Source organism: Tripterygium wilfordii, chromosome 13, assembly GCF_013401445.1.
Source record: "Tripterygium wilfordii isolate XIE 37 chromosome 13, ASM1340144v1, whole genome shotgun sequence".
Classification (NCBI taxonomy): Eukaryota; Viridiplantae; Streptophyta; class Magnoliopsida; order Celastrales; family Celastraceae; genus Tripterygium; species Tripterygium wilfordii.
In genome coordinates, this window is record NC_052244.1 from 14,877,486 (window position 1) to 14,897,930 (window position 20,445).

The 20,445-nt window shown below is 36.0% G+C and overlaps 3 protein-coding genes across 3 annotated transcripts; 2 read left to right on the forward strand and 1 right to left on the reverse strand.

Annotated features, from left to right (window-relative positions):
* Window positions 1-1,804: 1,804 nt before the first annotated feature.
* Window positions 1,805-11,699, reverse strand: LOC120012780 (origin of replication complex subunit 3). The gene is made up of 17 exons (XM_038864273.1): window positions 11,539-11,699; window positions 11,129-11,332; window positions 10,869-11,043; window positions 10,089-10,258; window positions 9,716-9,846; window positions 9,020-9,293; window positions 8,826-8,903; window positions 8,191-8,267; window positions 8,009-8,099; window positions 6,788-7,002; window positions 6,545-6,614; window positions 6,284-6,369; window positions 5,041-5,130; window positions 4,138-4,213; window positions 3,557-3,684; window positions 2,619-2,780; window positions 1,805-2,117 (listed from the first exon to the last, which is right to left on the reverse strand). Exons 1-17 carry the CDS (start codon window positions 11,596-11,598, stop codon window positions 2,012-2,014), a joined length of 2,193 nt encoding a protein of 730 aa, XP_038720201.1. The 5' UTR covers window positions 11,599-11,699; the 3' UTR covers window positions 1,805-2,011.
* Window positions 11,700-11,980: 281 nt separating this feature from the next.
* Window positions 11,981-16,920, forward strand: LOC120013524 (selenium-binding protein 2-like). Its single transcript, XM_038865358.1, has 7 exons — window positions 11,981-12,269; window positions 13,856-14,051; window positions 14,509-14,736; window positions 15,079-15,310; window positions 15,691-15,798; window positions 15,926-16,198; window positions 16,367-16,920. The coding sequence occupies exons 1-7, from the start codon at window positions 12,122-12,124 to the stop codon at window positions 16,646-16,648; spliced, it is 1,467 nt and encodes a 488-aa protein (XP_038721286.1). The 5' UTR covers window positions 11,981-12,121; the 3' UTR covers window positions 16,649-16,920.
* A 710-nt stretch (window positions 16,921-17,630) lies between these two features.
* On the forward strand, window positions 17,631-19,306 carry LOC120012129 (probable xyloglucan galactosyltransferase GT14). Its single transcript, XM_038863411.1, has one exon. It carries the CDS (start codon window positions 17,777-17,779, stop codon window positions 19,238-19,240), a length of 1,464 nt encoding a protein of 487 aa, XP_038719339.1. The 5' UTR covers window positions 17,631-17,776; the 3' UTR covers window positions 19,241-19,306.
* Window positions 19,307-20,445: the final 1,139 nt, after the last annotated feature.

The following is a 20,445-nucleotide window of genomic DNA, read 5'->3' on the forward strand; positions in this document are numbered from 1 at the left end:
TCCTATCACTATGCTACATATTGTATCCTATACTTAATGTATCCTACCGGTAGGATAGGGTGTGTATCCTAGTGATAGGATACTTATGTATCTTACCGGTATGATACAATATGTAGCATAATGATAGGATACGGTATGTATCCTATTGGTAGGATATTGTCATTAGACAATACTTAGTTGTTCCACGATTGAATTTCTAAGATAAATTAAATAATAAATAAATTAAATTCAAATAAATTGATAATTTATCAAGTAATTTATAATTTATTATTATCTTTAATTAATTTAAAAATCATTATATTATTTTTAATAATTAAATTGTTTACATAATTTCCAGTTATATATATATATATATATATATATGTATGTATGTATGTATGTATATGTATATGTATATATTGAACAATTGATAATTCACTCTCTCTTGATCTTTCTCTCTCTTAATCACTGTCTGTCAGTCTCCATGATTATTACCTTTACTTTATATTTCTAAATAAGTAACACACATAAATGAGACAATCAACCATCAACATGGCTCAAATACCAAGAATTATCTAATCAATGGGGGTCTAAATAGCAAAAAGGGGGGTTTAAATAGCAGGACCCTTTTCTAGGGTGAGTGCCAGTTGTAGGTTTTTATTATTTGATCTTGAAAAGAAGAAAAGAAAAACCCTAATTTGATATTTATCATCCTCACTAGAATATTTGTTGGCAGTTTTAACAAACACATGTCCAATAATTGTTGAACTAATTTCTTCTAAAATTATTAATTTATTGTTAGAATTAACAATTTGGTGGGAAATTGATTATTTTCAACTGCTTCCTGTTATCCGAGTCATTAATTGGAGTTATAAAAACAGTGTATATCACTGGTGAGTATGATTCGAATCCCCCTCCCGTTTCAAAAAATAAAATTTAAATTGTTGGAAACTTTTAAAAAACACTATTCCTCTTTTTAAAATGTTTTTAAGTCAGTTTTGAACAAAAATTAAATTTTAAATCCTTATTAATAACAGCTACAATTTAATTTTTTAAGATCCAAACCGTAATTGTAAAATATCCCAAGATCATGTAACAAATTCAAGTATTTAATTGTGGCAATACTATACCATGAAAAATAAAGTATTTGATTGTGGCACTAACATCGGTGGTAGGTGGTATATTACCAAAAAACAAAATCGTATATCATAATGTACCAAAAATTTATGTCTTACTCCGTAAATCACTCTCTATAGAAAACTTAGAACCAAAGTCGAGGGTGATTAAGGCATAAAATATGCATACACAAATATCTTATAATCTCTACTATAAAATATGCATAGAGAAATGTAATATGATAGAAGGATATGACTAACTAAAAAGCTAATCTCAAGTCAGCCCTACGTGCCAGCCGTTTTGTGCAAACCCACTTGGAATGTTCACATTTGTTGCCATTTAATGATAACATGCTATTTCTTTCATTTCTTTAGGAAGCATGATTAAAGCAGCTAATTAAGATATTACAACCAATTATTAGTTTTTTGGTAACATGGAACCCACCTAATTACACACTGAACGACTGATTGATAAACCCCGGATCATATGAAAGACCCTACAATCTTCATGGATCAATTGAGACCTGAGTTGAAATCCAATGGGAGAAGATAAACGCGCTAGGACAAAGACCTATATTAGACAAAGGTTAGTAATTGCTTCCAACAGCTGTGACCTATTTATTAGTCTTGCTAATTCGCCAATTATTAATTCTGGTCGGCTTAAAACGGTGTGCTTAATTGATTGACCTTTTCCATTTAGCCAACAAACACATTAGAATTGGCCAGTCTGTTTCTTAACTGAAGGTTTCTGTAACATTTTCTATATAGATCTCAAAATTACAATATGTTTTTCTTATCCAACTTATATAATATAGACCTATATACACATGATACAGAAACAAATACAATTGAAACTTGCACTAATACCAGCAACATTAAAGGTGGGAAGGTCAGGTGAACCAGAGCCGGAGTTTGCATTATAATCCAAAGGCTACTCTCTGTGCAAAATCCGGCCGCCTTTTGCTTGGCATTCTAAGGAGCCCTGTAATCTGGAGTTCTGTAACTGCCCTGCAATATCTTGCTCTGTTGTAAACAAGGTTAAGGATCTTCATGAAGATACATATATTAGACAGGTCGAAATGAAGAAATCTTCAGAAAAGAAAATGCAAAGGAACTACAAATATATTGAAACTCGACACATCTTCAACGCGTTTAGGCAACGTAACAAGATTTTGAACAAGAGTTCACATCATAGAAGATTTAATGCAACCAATAAATTTTAGATATCATAAATTGGCTGAAAGGCAAGGAAGGCTTCGTGTTTAGGATGACGAACAATCAGGAACATGTGTGTTTAATTGACAAAGAACAACTAGTTGGGAAAGATATGATTTCAATGACATTTCTGCATGAAATTGAGTGTTGGAGAGAATTCAACTTAGAGCCTGGAATAGAAAATGGCAGCCCTCATAAATTATATTTGATGCTAAGTGGTGGAAGTAACTATGTATGCACCTACATTGCATTTCAATTGCCACATATGTATAGCACTTTTGGTGCAGAATATGCAACCAAACAGGATACTGAATTGATACTTCACTCTGTTTTTGAGGTTCATTCATATCTTTGCATTTCTGCTTTGATTTGCGTTTCCTCTTAACACCTGGACAAAGAACTACTGATTTGAAAGATTGGTACCAGTCTAGAAGATTGATCAGGTCACCGTGCTCCTGTGCCAGATTATACCTAGAAAAAACAGAAGTCTGGTGAATCATCACAACGAGTAACTGCCACAAAAAACTCTTCAGCATCACTCATCAAAGCCTTTATCCCAAACCATATTGGGGGAAAAAACATAACCAGGATATGGAAAGCAAAATCAATAGTAGATGATCATTTAATGTATATTAAAAAAATAAAGTAGGAAAAAACCATCACCTCACATAAGGAAATATTACTTGGGAAACTGAGGGAGAGCACGCGTACATATGTGCTTAATAGAACATCAGTTTCATGATATAAAAAACTAACACTAAAGTTAAAGGAGGTGGCGTGGGAAGAAAAAAGTATAGAAGAATAATAAGCTCATTACTGTCCTTTAGACCCAGACCAGAGTCGTATTGAACATTGTCCCCCAACATTCTCTAATGTCTCTGCCATTTTTTAATATCGAACCAAGGTATTTAAAAAAAAAGGTTACTTTTTGTTATTTCTCTCTTATCTAATTCAATCGTTTGTTTGTTCACTAGTCTATTTTTACTATACTTAAATTTCATACATTATGTTTTAGTCCTATTTAATTTTTTTTTGAATAGAAGTCCTATTTAATTTAAATCCTTTAGACTCTAAGCCTTGCTTCTACATTTCTAACTTTGAGTTAACTCTTAATATTATCTCGTCCACTGGAACTATATCGTCCACGACAACATGCACCAAGGTATTTCACCTTGGATATGTCGCGTGAGTTCATCCATAGCTATAGCAAAAATTCCAAAAGAAAAAAAGGGTCAGATTTTACTTACATGATCGATGTATCATGCATGGATGGCAATAAGGTACTTCCCTTCCTGTTGCAACAATTACACTGGAGGATTTTGTGCGATTCCAAAAGATCAACCTGAATCCTTCTTCTTGGATCGCCAACTAAAGCCTATCATGCCCAAAAATTTGTGAGGCCGGATTGATTCAAACGTCAAGAACCAAAAATGGCAGTCTATTCAATTTTAAAAGAATTGGAAGAACTATGAATGCTATAATAAGTTTGATACTAAAGTCCTTATATATTGAAATAAAGTAATCCCTAATCAATAGCCGATTTGCCGCATAATTGAGATCTGTGCATCTGCACAGTCTCTACTCTCTCCTAAGCAAAATGCAAGCGTAATTCCTATGGATTAGATGTTCCATATAAATGCAACATGTTATTAAAATTGGATATCTAATTCATAGGAATATCTAGCCTGTCAAGATGCAGCCAAAACGTTGAGTCTCTGTTTGAAGAAACTGGAAAGTGGAAACAAAGGTCAAGTTCGAACATCATGATAATCTTTGGAGTGCCATTTTAATTACTGAACATAATAAGAAGAAAAAGTGTCGTGCATACCAGTTGAAGCTTGTCAACATTCTTGAAACAAATAATTTCATGAAACGGAACACATTCAAGAGGATGCATATAGTCCCTGTTTTGTAAATATACATCAGAAGTTTGAGTAAATATAATATGAAAAAGTCGATAAAAAAATACCTGTAATAAAGAAAAGTAATTATGCAAGGACCAACATGGCCGTCATCAAGTTTCAAACTAATTTACATTTAAAAGAAAAATTAAGACACTGAAGATATATATACTCCTCCTTCAGGTCTTTACAAGAAGTACAAACTATGAACATAACAGGGAAAAAAAAAAAGAAAAAGTATAATGCATTTTGCATCCTGGGTTAGCATTTTTTCAAAGCCACCTGCAGAGTGAGACTTTTTTCTCTTTTGTTGATCTAGTCTTGTCAAAGAGCAGTATGTAAGCAGCCTTACCCCCACAAGTAAAGAGTATGTTACTATGTTTTCATGACGAAAACCTGTGACCTCTAGGTTGCAACCACAGGAAGCAAAGTAACGCAACAAATTTCAGTATATGAGAGACTGATAAATGTGTGAATTAAAGAAGTAGATAATTCCAAAGAAACATCTCAAGAAAAGAAATAATCACACTAACATTTGAAATTCATAATACAAAATAACATTTATGAGCATAGAAGCTTACAGGAAGCGGGAACATGAGAGTGTTTTAGGGTTTGATGTTTATGAAATTATCAAACTTCTGCTACACACTGTAACTAACAAAATAAAAATTGCAGCTTATAGGGTTGGCTGTAATGTAGCAAGTTGTTATTTATGGCAACATTCTAAGAACACATTTCAGTATAAAAAAACCATCGTCTCTATGCCAAAATCAATACAGAGCAAACTTCAAGATAACATTATAACGGGAGAGAAGACAGTGAGGTTTTACCTAATCATGCGATCTATTAATGTTGCAGCTTTCTCATTTGTTACCTGCGAGTCCCTCTCCATATTCAACTGGGCACGAGATATATGCCTCCTGTCAGTTAAATTAGTCGAGATGAAGCCAGTAAGATGCACGCATTCCACCATATCCAATAAAACATAGATATAAGATATTAGAAGGTCGTGTCAGCCTGCCAGTCAACAGTTTTTGGGCATCAGTAATAGATTGGAAAGTTAAGTGCGATTTTCTGATCCTGTAGAAATCAGAAATTCTAATTCTTGAAGAAAGGGAACCTGTGAGAACTCAAAGGAGAAATTTTAAAAAGCAAAAGACGAAGATTTTAAAAAAAAAAAAACTGAAAAAACATCGTAACACCACAATTGAAATTCTGACCACAATTCTCAGTCCACGCTATCCACATTCCCTTCAATCCAGAATATGTTTCCTTAAGATTCTTTCACAGGAACTATACATTAGGAGTAAAAAGAATCTGGCCCAGTGCATAAATCTCCCGCCATCATAGCATAGTATGTGGAGGGGTAGATGCATGTAGCCTTACCTTGCAATGCAGAGGGGCTATTTCTGTAGTTTGAACCTATGCTACATAACAATGGAGCAACTTCGACATTGCGCCAAATGCTCAACCTTGAAAAAACACATTTGATAGCACGAAACAGAAAAGAATTTAGATCTGTGATTAATAAGCTAACTTTCCAATTCCACCTTAGCAAGAAACTCCCAAAATGTCCAACATGCTCCCAGATTGATAACCTCAATTTGCATGTAACATGACTATATGTTGCCATTCTTCAAGCTTCTATTTGTTTTTTATTTTCTTTTTCTCCTGAATGTATCAATCTTCAAGCTAATTAAAGTCACACACCAGTAGGGACATCTTTTTGTGGTCAGCCGACTAGGCCTTAAATTGTTTCCTCCCCACTTTTCCTGAACACAATATTAGAAACTTAAAACCATTCCTCCATCACATGGGCTCAAACCACAGAAATAGCCTCTCAATAATGCAAACTAGGGCAGCATAGATCTGAGTTTCCTGGACCCTACCACTGCTGCAGAGGCCTTGTGCTCGGGAAGTTTTTCTTCTCTCTTCTTTTCACTCATCAAGGCATAAATCTTCATTTGAAGTCATTCAATAAATGGATTATAGAACTGACATTACAAATACACACACAGATATATAAAAATATAAATCCTGACATTACAAATAAAACATGAAATACAAAGTTACTTGGATACGCTAGTTGAACGTTGTTTCTGACGCTTGTGCTCCTCACTTTTTAATGTAAATAGCAACTCCTTCACATCTTCATGGATCTGCAAGAGAAAAAAACATAAACTTTATGTCACCTCAACATAGGTTTGTATTACTCTACAAAGTATTTTCCTCCTTTTGAGGTTGCAAAAGTCAAAAGACTAAACTACGGAGAAAAATGCATCACTTTGAAATAAGAAAAGAACAAAGGAATATTCTTATAGATGAGGATCATACCTCAATTATGTCTGCAGTACGTTCTTCCCAGCTCTTTAGCAAATTATAAAGCTGCGATCTTGGAAGATCCCTGATTGAATTCAAACTTTAGTATTCTACTAAAATACAAAGGTAACACAATTTACCAAGAAATCACGTAAGAGTTTTACTTTTAGGTAAGCAGTACAATTACTAGATTACAAAGCCCGGATTTCACATGGAACAAACCATTCACCACAAAAGTTACAACATAGCTTTACTTACTTCACTATGCGAACGACCTTGTTGATAAAACCATCTTTTCTCGAGCTAGGATATTGCCTATCCATGAAACAGCCATTAGAAGGAGATCTTCCAGAATCTTTTTCTGATTCCGCTTGAGCATCAGTACCCCTTGAGTTGTACAATTCAGGATTCAGTGCCTCACAAAGTATGTCCAAAAGTCGAATATTACCATACTTGGCGGCATCATACAGGCACTGCAACAGTTAGTGTCAATAATCCGAAAGGTAATCCCAGGATGACAAACATAAAACTAAAAGTCATCAGACAAAAATTTCAGGCCACAAATATTGTCGTGACTGTTAAGAGATAAAAAGAGTGAGACCAGATTCTTTACAGTACGTTTGGTTGTCCAAGGGAATGGAGAGGGGAATAAGAACAGGAACGGGAACGAAAATTAAAATGCCATTTTCATTTAGAGAGGAATGGGAATGGAATGGTGAACAAAACAATATTTACAGGCAAAAACGAGGTTGACCACTCCGGGCAGAATGAGTACTCCCATTCCTGTGCTTAGAAGAGTTTTTTAACTCAGTAATGCACCCCATTCCATTCCCAAGTCAAAGATGCAACCAAATGTACTCTTAGTTCTTATCTTGTCCCAAGCTGCCCTGTGCTAGGTTTTCCAAAGGAAAATTAGCAGCCATTGATCCACACTGAATGGTTTTATAATCTTTCCCTCCAAATAGCTAAATAGCACATGTTTCCACTAAATTGGTTGGTCATGTATGCCTAAAATATACAAACTAGGAACTCTGCTCAGTGATATAGGAAGACCTTTGCATAACTTTCTGAAGTAGATGAATTTCTTTTCTCTGAGTATGTTTCAAAATGAAATAGCCCGCTAAGTAGTAGATGAGACAACAATACACACACACACAAAAAAAAGGATTTTATCATTTGGTTTATTGGAGTGGTCTCTGATGAATTTCACAAGATCTAAAGAAACATCTTTAAGTCGAGAAAAAAACACATTTTTACTTTACAGTCACAACATCAGCTGTAGTGGTTTTATTTTAGGAGAAGCAGGCTTTAGATTAAAAAGTGGTTTTTCTAAATTCCTAAAAGATGGGGAGATGGGATAGATAGAAAACCATGCCTTATAATTTTATTTATTTATTTATTTATTTTTTATTGATACCTTAGAAAATTGAAAATCTAATAGCTGATATTGGCATGACCAAAAGCAGATTGGAGACTCACCAGAACCACAATGCTCCATAGCTTTTGCAATCTCTTAAGTTCAGACAAACCATCAATCAAATTTTCACTCGTCTGTGAAACCTTTTTATTCCTAGGGACGAAATTTTCGATATAAGCAAACAGCTTTGGCATCCAGGATTTTTTGACAATTACAGAAATGGTGATTACATTTCTCAGAATACCTTTCACAAGATGGAAGGTCAAAAGCCTTCTTAAGCATTGTTTCTGGTAGTAAACCATTTGTCTCAACTTGGAACTCCTTCAGCGGCCAGACAAGTAACAAAAGAAAACCAGGTGAGGAAATACAATAGAATCAAAACTAAAATCATTAACCAACAGTCCAGAAACCACTCCTCCCAAAAAATACTCCAAAAAAGTTCAAAAATTTATGTAAAGTGGAAAACTAACAGAGACTTAGTGGCCAGTTATGAGCTTCTCAAATAGTAAAAGCACATAATAAAAGGGAAAGAGTGAGATAGCTTCGTGTATCATTCTTAACATGGTCATGCTGTGGTGACTAATATTTTCCAAGAAAAGTAAAATGCTTTCTGAGGATTGCCAAAATAAATGTGTCTAGCAACCCATAAAGAACTATATTTCTCCAAAAATGAAGAAATTATGACATAGTTTTTTTTTTGTGCTATTGTTTATGACATAATATTGTTGAAAAGCTGTAATTCCAATATAGCCATATAAGATAACATTTTTGTGCTTTTTTGCATGTCTGCCACTGCAAATAGGAAACCAAAGCATAACCTATGTATTGCACTTCAAAATTCATAACAAGCTAAGGTCGGAAATCATCAGAGAATCTGACCTGACAATCTTCTTGAAGAAGAAATCCTCTAAGTACAAAGCTCAAAGGCTCCACGTAAAAGTGCTGGACACAAGCTATCTGCAAAAAGAGTTTAAAACATAGCATAAGCAAGATTTAAAATTGAAGAAACTGAAAAAGTTTGAAAATCATACTTGTATCCATTATCAACGCCAACAGATTAGTGAACTACATACCTTTAAGGCTCTAACAAAAGAAGTTAATGTCCCATCTTGGCTAACAAAGTAGTTTCTCATAAAAGCTGCCACCTTGTGGCTAATACTGAACGTAGAAGGCTGACCAACGAGAACAGCCGCAACAACTGCATCCATTCTCTCAGCTGGAGTTCCCAAAATAAACTTGCAAGGGAATAAATGTTGTAGCGCATTTGAAGTCAGCGCATTACTTGGGGCATCAAGCATTGTTGAGATGCCCATTATTAAAATGACCGGAATCTTTATAGCCCATTCACTAACAGAAATAAAAGAACAAGTTAAAAGCAAAGATGAAACTAGCCATACCAAAAATACGAACCGATTCCTGAATGATATTGTCATGAGAATCGTGGATGTATAACAATTCTAACTCCTAGAATTTAGGGAAACAGTGGGCTCGCTTCTCTATTCAGACACATACCACCTTTTAATTGGTTCAAGAATAGCCACTGTGATGTGGAAATATTTGAGCCCAAAGATCCAAAGATAAAATTAATCCTTTCTTCTTGAACAAGTGGAAAGAGATACTACATTATGTAATGTAAAGATTTATTCTCAACACACGCAGATCCAACAAGAAATAAGTTGTCCACTGGTCCTTAGATGCTAGGAAGAAAAATGAACAAAAAGATGGCAAAAAAAGAAACTAGCATTTAGAATATCAGAGATGCATATTACCTCAACATAAGAATGAAATCTGATAAGATGGATCCACAACATCGCTCCATATCATCTATTATTATAACAACTGGATTATTATACTTATCATGCTCTCTGTACCAAGATGCTAAGATTGATATATCTGCAGCCTGCACAAAAGCAGCAGTAGAAAAGAACATCAGGTACAGAACTTTTACTTACTAGCCCACTTAAATAATGCATTTGCGGAATCCACATACGCATGCACACATGCAGATGGACACAAACATATTTACAACTACAAATTGTACATACATAAATAAATATAAAACGGTGTGAATACCAAAATCAAGAGCGCACACACACACCTGCATACTTACACACGTTCCCTTAGGCATATGTTAATACTTACATCCAATGAAACCATTAAAAACTGTCTCAACAAACTTCTTAAACAGCCTCCAATTCCATTTTTTGCCAAAAAGTCTAACGAGGAAAGATTGGCCACGTGACATCCATGAGATTTTAAGTGTAAGCCAAGATCTTCAAATGTCAACAGATCGTCAACAAACTCCATATTCTCTGGAAACAAGCATTCAATCAAAAATCCCTTTGGGAAAAAGAGTACAGGAAGCACTAAATTTTCCTGTCAAAATATATAAAACAATCTATATCAAGGAACATATGCTGCACTCAACAAACAAAGGAACGTAAAGAAAAGGGGGAGCACAAACAAGGATTAACATTGCAAGCAGTAGTGACCACAAAATAACAAGAAAAATCAATCTCAACAGGTTATGAACATTCTCTAATTCACCTTCCTCTCTGTCAGTAAGCATCTAATTGATTTACCATGTTCCCCAAAATCAGGAGAGCCCTAGGAGTATTGGAAAAGCTAACAACATTTGAGTAATGTGAACTTACCCCTTAACATTCTAAGTGATATTACAAGTCACAAGTGCTATTATCACAAAAAGGTTTAAATACAAAGCCGGCCTCTATTATGATAAAAAAAATGGCCATTAGTTCTTCGTTCACGCTCATAAAGAAAAAAATGGTAACAGAGAAGGAACAGAGATGTAAATTATATCTCAATCACATCATATGCATTTGCCTTACTTTTGTCTCCATTTAGATGCATACAAAATAACCCAAACCTCAAATCAAAATCATGCATTGGACGAGAACTTACTTGTCAGAACCAGCCCAGTGAACAGCTTCTTCAAAGTAGTATCTTTTACAAAGGGAAACGAACAAGTTGCTTCAGTTAAGCTGGGTGGTCCAGATGATCTAATAGTATTGAAGGACTCACGAACCCAATGATGAATGTCACTAAATACATTAATGTTCATGTCCCTCAAAACATTCTGCAGTTAACCGCATAAAAAATTCAACAATTATGACCATACGATCCCAATTTAAAGAGTAGGAAAAGATAAAAAAATAACAAACCTTAATGGTTGTCTCAATTTTTGACCATACGATCCCAAAATATTCCATTCGCATGCTATCACACTCTTCAACACTCTCCTCGTCTGCTTTCTTAGCATTCTTAGATACTAATGGAGACAAATCAATCTTCCTCTTGGCTTTCCCAGCACGAGGTGATTTCTTCTTAGATTTCCGTGAGAATGCTTTGTGAATAACAAAGAATGGCTGCAAAGAAGAGCAAACGTGCCATCCATTTAGTCAAAACGTTACATAAAAAATAATAATCATATACAATTCAAATTCACGTGAAGAACGACTGCTAGGGAACGTAAAATCAAAGACTTGAAAAATAAATAAAAGCACTTTTTTTTGGTATCCAAACGGGAGAGAACAAATTTTCTGGGGTGAGTGAGAAGTAGAGAAGGGAGCACCTGAATATTATCTGGGTTCGGCGGGGCCGGCGAATCGGCAACTGTTGCAGAAGATGCCATTGGAGGGATCCTGATTAGGGTTTGAGCATTGGCTTAAGAGACGAACTGGACGATCAGAGCGTTAGTCTTCTTCCTCTTCGTTCGCTCTGTGGATCGAACTAACTTCTTTCTTATTGGACCTGATTGTCGATCCAATATAAGCCCATATACTAAGCCCATACATGATCAGTGGATCGAACTAACTTCTTTCTTATTGGACCTGATTGTCGATCCAATATAAGCCCATATACTAAGCCCATACATGATCAGTGGATCGTTCTTGTGTGGGCCAACGATCCGACATGACGATTCCGTGGGACAACCAGAAACTACAAAGTTTATCCGACACGTGTCGGGGATTACCGTTGATTAATCAGCCAAGGTTTCTCTGTACATCACACCTGGACACATTGAACACAGACAATAAACCATTCACTATACACAATCCTCTCTTCCACTTAACAATTCTAAATACAGACAAGCAAAGGTGTAGACTTTACCAAAAATTTGTGATCGTTTGATTACTCTGAAGCGTGAGCTCGAGATGGGTACGGACATGGTGGTTTTAGAGCATGGGTCTGTGCAACGCAACAGCCATGGATGCTGCAACAAGGGACCAGGTTATGCCACTCCACTTGAGGCCATGACTGGCCCCAGAGAGTCTCTTATCTATGTCACTTGTGTCTATTCAGGTACCTGTTCTTATCAATTAAAGATTAATGGGTTATCTGGTTCAATGTAGATTTGTGCTTTTTATTGATCTCAAGACGGGTTTTGATCTTAACAGATTTAGGTTGTTGAATCCTAATGTTTTATTGTGATGGGTATAGTTCATTGAATACTTCTAGTTATTTGATAACTATTTGTGGGGATTTTCTGGGATGTGGAAATGATCCCTCCGTCACTTTCAAAAAAAAAACAGTTGGGACCCCATTTATTTTCAGTTTTTCTGGCCAATACTGCAAGTTATTTGAACTTTAAATCAGATTTCAGAAGATGAGGTACTGTGAAACCAAGTTAGTACTGATTTTTTGGGAATAAATTTGGGGTTTTTATCCATGAGGACAAAACTTAAAAGTTATATTACAACAAGGATAATCTAAAAAAAACTTTAGAAAAAAGGACAAAGTCTAACAACTTACCAAAATGTCCTCCCTTATTCTTCTTCCTCGCGCCACCATATCAGAAGTTGGCCGTCCGGCCATCATTTTCGACGAACGAACTATCGAAATGAAGCTTTAGGTTAGCCCGATTAAAGATCAGTCATCACCAATAGTAGAAAATCACTTGAGTAGCCGAAAAAACTTCGTGAAATCATGGTCACCGTTTGAAAAAGAGCTAGATCTGGCCAATACGGCTAACATCGGCGACCATCAACACCTCCAACCAACTCCATAGACCAAGGCGCATCACCTTTGAGGTTTTATTGTTTTTTCAAACTTTTTTTTTTCCATCTGAAATTGAATTTGAATCTTCAAATATTATATCTATTTCTTATATGATATTATATTTGTTTTGTATCTTTCAATATTATATATGTTTCGTATCTGTCAATATTCTTCTGAAATCGAATCTGAATCTGCATATATTATATCTGTTCTGATATGTTATCGATTTTGGTCATTTTGAAACTTTAAACAGATAACATTTCATTAAGGACAGATAACATTTTAACGAAACATATAACATTTAGCAAGATACATAACATTATGACAGATATCAAATTAATCGAAACAAATAATATATCACCTGCAGTCTGCAGATCTCACATCAGAACCAAAAAATCACCACAGATACTGTCGAAAATAATGATGTGATGACAGATCGAAGGAAAACAACAAGATCTACATATCTTGTGGTGTGTATGAGTAGATCTAATTCGAACAAAACAAAAATCCGAATGAAAAATCACTAAAAAATGTCATATAACTCTCAAATAAGGCACAAGAGGAGGAGACAAGCTTCCGGCAGTGATGACGAAGCTTCCGGCAGTGATGAATCATGTGCAGAGGCATGTGTCATGTTTGAAGGTGAAGATAAGGGTATTTTAGACAATAAAATCATATATTTTGACTTTTTGTCTTTCTTTGGAATATTAATTCAAACTATATGGATTTTATGGAATAAGACTTTTAAGGGTGTCCTTATTGGAACAAAACTTTCCAATGAGAGACTTATTTTTAATTTTCCTATAAATTTGTTTATTTCTGTCGTTTGTATTATTTTTAGCGTCTAAATTACTGATGAAGAGTTTGAATATGATTGATATTGTTTGCAGGAACAGGAATAGAGAAGCCTGATTACCTAGCCACAGTGGATGTAGATCCAAACTCATCTACTTATTCTAAAGTTATCCACAGGCTACCTATGCCAAATGTTGGAGATGAACTGCATCATTCAGGATGGAATTCTTGCAGCTCTTGCCATGGAGATCCTTCAGCTAACAGACGTTTTCTTGTCCTGCCTTCTCTGATGTAAGGATAGCCATTTTTGTATTTTCATATTCCGGGATCTTCTTTTGTTGTGATCCTAAATAAGAATATGCATTTTTTTTGTTATTATATCTTGTAGAGAAGTGATATCGAGGGATATTTAGGGAAACTTTCATTATTCATGGAGCCGATTCTTAGCATGATAGTTAATAATACTGCTAAAAATACTCAACTAAGAGCCTGCTATGCTTTGTCAATGTGCAATTCAGAAGTTTGAACTTTGAAGTGTGTGTTTTTGACCACCTGAAAATTGCAAGTGAGCCTGCTCTACTTTCACATGTCTTCTAGCAGTAATAGTTTGTTCGTGTTTATTGAATTCGTTCTATGGGATGGTCATTTCTCCATAACTGCTATCTCAAATAAACGGAGTGTTGTCAACTAGAGAGAAAGGTTTCAACTTCACTAACTTTTTTCTATCTTACTCAATTCTTGCATGTAGATCTGGACGCATATATGCTGTTGACACTCAGAAGGATCCAAAAGCTCCCTCTTTGCATAAAGTTGTGGAGCCTGAAGTTATTGTACAGAAGACAGGATTAGCATATCCACACACAGCTCATTGTCTTGCTTCTGGAGATATAATGGTGTCATGCTTAGGAGATAAAGATGGAAATGCTGAAGGAAATGGATTTCTTCTCCTTGACTCAGAATTCAATGTTAAAGGAAGGTAGTTTCAACTCTGTAAAATCTGTAGTTAAGTGTTTCTCTCACATTAATCTAAATTATTATGTTTGGATATTCGTCTCATTTTTTAACCATCAATGCGTACATTGAGTTTATATTTCCTATTTTTAATACTTCTTTGGTTATTCAGTTTACACTTGTGCTATAATATAAACTTTTAGTGGTTACTCATGAGTAGTTTATGGAATCTATTTCAACAATTCAAGGGAATGGCATTATGGTTTGATAATGTGGTGTATGAAAATTGACTAGATGCAGTTGCACGGTATATGTTTATCCATCGCTATTCTGTTCTGTAACATTTAAGCTCCGTCATTTGCATCAGGTGGGAGAAACCAGGGCACAGTCCTCTGTTTGGCTATGATTTCTGGTACCAACCTCGACATAAGACCATGATAAGCACATCATGGGGAGCCCCTGCAGCTTTCAGGACTGGTTTCAACCTTCAACATGTATCAGATGGTTTGTATGGGAGGCATCTGTTTGTTTATAGCTGGCCTGATGGTGAACTGAAACAAACACTGGATCTTGGTTCTACAGGGCTAATACCCCTTGAGGTAAGTTCAAAGTAATATACTGTCTTGTTAGTTAAAACTGATGATGACTTTTCTGACTCAAGTATCATTTAAGACACCATATTCCCTCCGGCCTCCGCTAATAATTTATTTGAATACTTCTTTTTCATCAAACCATTGTTAGGCTGAATTTATTAAGACATTCTTCATTATATACTGGAGATTCTTATACTCTTATTGATTGAGTTTTTATTTGGTTTTCAGCGAAGCTTCTTCTTGAGTTTTCAGTAACTACCTTGCTTGTTACTCTCGATTGAGACATTGTGAATATTGGTTCTTCATTTATAATCTTCAACACCCACCCTTCCCGTACTTTTATTCAAGGTCGTCGTTTTATGGGCATTTTGTCATCCTGTTTGCAGATAAGGTTCCTGCATAATCCGTCTAAAGATACAGGGTTTGTTGGGTGTGCCTTAACGAGTAACATGGTGCGTTTTTTCAAAAACGAAGATGGATCATGGAGCCATGAGGTATAGATTGGAAATAACTAAATATTTATGCATCTGCTAGCATTTAACATTGAGTTAAAAATGGTTTGTCATTCTGTAAGACACCGCAGTATACCATGGATTATGATCTTCTAATATTCTCCTGCAGGTGGCAATATCAGTTAAGCCATTGAAGGTTCAAAACTGGATACTTCCAGAAATGCCTGGTCTTATAACTGATTTTTTGATCTCTCTTGACGACCGTTTTCTATATTTCGTGAACTGGCTTCATGGAGATGTTAGACAGTATAACATTGAAGACCCTGCAAGGCCCATATTGACTGGCCAAGTTTGGGTTGGTGGACTGATTCAGAAGGGAAGTCCTATAGTGGCTGAGCAAGAAGATGGTACAACCTGGCAGTCTGAAGTTCCACCGGTTCAGGTTCGAATGACTTCCCCTGTAACAATAGAAATTTCCCATTTTGTTGCCATATTTTTTTGTTAGCCATAACATTGTAGCTAGTTATTAAAAAACCTTGAAAAGGTTCAAGTAAACTAAGGAATTAAACCTTGGTGGACTGTAACTCGTCGTGTTGTATTCGATGCTCAGGGAAATCATTTGAAAGGGGGACCTCAGATGATCCAACTGAGTTTAGATGGGAAGCGACTGTACGTCACCAACTCCCTCTTCAGCGCATGGGATCGCCAGTTTTATCCTGAAATCTTGGAAAAGGGATCACACATGTTGCAGATCGATGTCGATAATGTGAAAGGTGGTCTTAAGATAAACCCCAACTTCTTCGTCGACTTTGGAACTGAACCTGATGGTCCTTCCTTAGCTCATGAGATGAGATATCCTGGAGGTGACTGCACTTCTGACATTTGGATTTAATAACCTCATATGCATGACGGGGTTCGCGTACTCGGAGTTTACCATGTAGGAAGAGGTTAACGGTCCCTCGTATGTTTTATAAATAAATCCTTCATGTTGAATAATTCCTATCAGAACTTGCTCAGTTTGGTCGAGGAGATCAAAGCTCTTTGCACCTCTTTTTTTTCCAGTAAAGTTAAGGGTTTGGTGACTAAGCCCCAAGTGATTAGGGTTTGGATGCCTATTGAAATCCTAATTGCATGGAGCAAATAGAGTTTATATTTTGATCCGTACTCAGGTGTCCTTGTGGAATGTGCATGACCCGAGAAAAGCTTTCCACTTATTTTCCATATGTTGAATATCTAATAATCGAAGTAATACCCAAAAGAAAAGGAATGAATGGGGTAATAATAAGGTTGTTCAATAACTTCTTCAGTTACTTTGTAATGGGTTCAAATGGGGGTAAAAAAATTTAATTTATATTTATAGACGTAATTGGACGTCTGACATTCACCGTATTGGATGATGTGCTTTACATGATGATGTTTGGATTTCAGGGTCGGGCTGACACAAGTTATTGGTCTCGCGACAAATGCTTCGTAGGCCCATCTACTTGGGCTGAAAGCTTTGAATGGGCCTTTTGGGCGCATTGATCCAAAAGTTGCATGTGGGTCTATGACCACGTAGGCTTTGGGCTCAAGGGCTCATGCCCTCTGGTGGGCTCAAGCCCAATACACATTTTGACCCATACAATTGTCTTTGAAAAATAATAAGATTTGCGGTAATTCCCCCAACCATAGCCCATATGTTAAGAAATATATTTTTCATTATTGAAATCAAATTTTTCCTAACCTAATCAATTGTCAACGGAGTTACGTTGTTGTTGGTAAGTTAAAAAATCAATGATAATTTAGTTCTACATATTTACAGATTTACTTATTATTAAATCTATGATTGATTTTCTTTAGGTCAAAAAGACATGAATCAAGAAAAGTTGTCCCCATTCCATTAAACATTTGTCTTTAATTTTCCTAACAAAGCAACGGAAGTTATGGTACTCTGAACTCTCCAGTCGGTGTCCCGCTCACAACTCCTAAATGTCCTTCAATCCACCGTCACGAGAACCAGTAGTGAACATTCAAGAAACAAATGGAGAAACCCATCTCTGTGAAGCTCTGCAACAATCAACAGCTATGGTTAGTGGTCCTCATCTCCTTCGTTTCATGCCTTGTTTTGGTTTGCTTTGATTACTCTGCTTTAACTTCTACCGAAACCGATGTCACCACAAGTCTCTTTGGCCCTGCAATTGGTACCCAAACCAAACCCAGATCTTGTTTTGGTCGATACATATATGTTCACGACCTTCCAAGTAGATTCAACCAGGAATTTCTCGATAATTGCGAGTCAATTACAAGAGGCACTAACTCTAACATGTGTCCGTACCTTGTGAATTCTGGGTTTGGTTCCAAAATTGGAGACTCACAAGGGTTTCTGCTGAACAATAGTTGGTATTCAACAAATCAGTTCTTGTTAGAAGTAATTTTCCATAACAGGATGAAGAGATATGAGTGTTTGACAAATGATTCCTCATTTGCCTCAGCCGTTTATGTCCCATTCTATGCTGGTCTTGACATCAGTCACTACCTCTGGAATGTTAGCATTTCAGTGAGAGACTCATCTGCAAAAGAGCTGGTGAAGTGGTTAATTGATAAGCCTGAGTGGAGAAGGATGTGGGGGAGGGATCATTTCTTGGTTGCAGGAAGGATTTCATGGGATTTTAGGCGACAAACGGATGACGAATCTGATTGGGGCAGCAAGCTTAGGTTCTTACCAGAATCCAAAAACATGTCAATGTTGTCAATTGAATCAAGTTCTTGGGACAACGATTATGCAATTCCATACCCAACTTGTTTTCACCCGAAAACGGACAGTGAAATTGAAGCTTGGCAGGAGAAAATGAGAACCCAGAAGAGGCCATATTTGTTCACATTTGCAGGTGCTCCAAGGCCTGACCTTGACAACTCTGTTAGAGGTAAGATTATTGAAGAATGCAAAGCCTCCAAGAAACTGTGCAAATTGTTGGACTGCAATTATGGTGTTACTGATTGCGATAACCCAGTTAACTTGATGAAGTTGTTTCAAAGCTCAGTGTTCTGCTTGCAACCAACTGGGGATTCATACACTAGAAGATCAATTTTTGACTCAATTTTGGCAGGTTGTATTCCAGTGTTTTTCCATCCTGGTACTGCATATGCACAATACAAATGGAACTTACCAAAGAATTACAGTGACTACTCTGTGTACATTCCAGTTAGAGATGTGAAAGACTGGAAAGCTGGGATCAATGAGACTTTGCTGCATATTTGGGAGGATAGAGAAAGAGTTTTGGGTATGAGAGAGCAAGTTATAAATTTGATTCCAAGAGTGGTGTATGCAGATCCCATTTCAAGATTAGAGAGGTTTGAAGATGCATTTGATGTAGCAGTCGGGGGAATTCTTGATAGAATTGAGAGTGTTAGGAGAACTATTAGGGAGGGGAAGGATCCTAGTGTTGGTTTTGCAGATGGTGATGATTACAAGTACACATTTTCTGGATATGTTGGAGAAACTTAGTCAGATCTCTTCATTTTTTTTTTTATTTTACTTCAAATGAATACATATCTATATATTTTTTTCAGCCGTATGAACGATAATGATTCCGATACCGATATTTAAAACACTGCTCAGTTGCATGAACGATATGATTCCGGTATCGGTATTTAAAACATTGCTTAGAACTGCGTGCTGTATTTATTTCTTAGCACAAGGAAGTATGAGGGAGCTTTGCTGCCGACACCCTACTTTTGGCCTCTGGGGAATGAAATGTGAACATTTCACGTGATAACCCTCCAAGAGTCACGTCGCAATCCATGCCATATGAAAATAGTGACATTGCCATGTGTAGCCTATAATTGAGGTGTAATTAAAGGGACTTTTGATAATACCAAAATATCCTTCCATCAATCATGGACACGTGGCAACCCAGTTGGCACTTAATACATACTTCGGCATACTTCAAACAAGGTAACTTCGATCAAACCCGAGGTACAAACCCGAGGTATAGTGCACTTCGTTGGCAATACATCAGATATCTTGGATACCGTATCTCGAGATATCCAATGTAGCTATCTGGATAAAGCGTGACGAACTTTATAATCTGAAACGTAATATAACTCCCTAAGAAGAATCTTTCTCCAAATGGAAGATTAATAGAGGTTATTTCATAGCCAAACTAGGATGTTTCTCAAAATAAGAATCACACTCAACGGGAGTAGGATTTATTCAATCATTGTAAAAAAGGCACTTCTCAAATCTCAATGATAGGAAAAAATAGAAAAAAAATGAAGGAGATAATTACCTCATCCGTGACGGCATCAAAATTCTTCATGATGATGCACTACTGATTGAAGCCATTATTGCCAACTACACAGTGAAATGGATCTTAATCGACATTGAGAGTGCAATTGATATTCCCTTTTACCATGCCTTCAAGGATATGAACATCTTCCAAAGAGCACGTGAAACCCTTCTCATTTCCATTGTACGGATTCATCATAGTGTGTTATTTACCATAAATGACTTGCTAGTAAATCTCTTTTAAAATAATTAAAATCACAAAAATATAATAACTATCTTTAAATAATCCATTTAGGCTCCGTTTGAGACTATGTATAGGACAATATAATATTTCTATCTAATATATAATTTAATCATATCCGATGTTAAGAAAGAATATGATATTAGATTTGTATAGTATAAGATTTGTGATAATATGTCTG

Coding starts and splice junctions, on each gene's coding strand:
- LOC120012780 (XM_038864273.1), bottom strand. CDS start 11,598: ATGGCATCTTCTGCAACAGTTGCCGATTCGCCGGCCCCGCCGAACCCA. Junction 11,333..11,538: donor CGAACCCAGATAATATTCAG/GTGCTCCCTTCT, acceptor TCTTCTTTGCAG/CCATTCTTTGTTATTCACAA. Junction 3,685..4,137: donor ATGTTGACAAGCTTCAACTG/GTATGCACGACA, acceptor TGGGCATGATAG/GCTTTAGTTGGCGATCCAAG.
- LOC120013524 (XM_038865358.1), top strand. CDS start 12,122: ATGGGTACGGACATGGTGGTTTTAGAGCATGGGTCTGTGCAACGCAAC. Junction 15,799..15,925: donor ATGGATCATGGAGCCATGAG/GTATAGATTGGA, acceptor ATTCTCCTGCAG/GTGGCAATATCAGTTAAGCC. Junction 16,199..16,366: donor CTGAAGTTCCACCGGTTCAG/GTTCGAATGACT, acceptor TTCGATGCTCAG/GGAAATCATTTGAAAGGGGG.
- LOC120012129 (XM_038863411.1), top strand. CDS start 17,777: ATGGAGAAACCCATCTCTGTGAAGCTCTGCAACAATCAACAGCTATGG.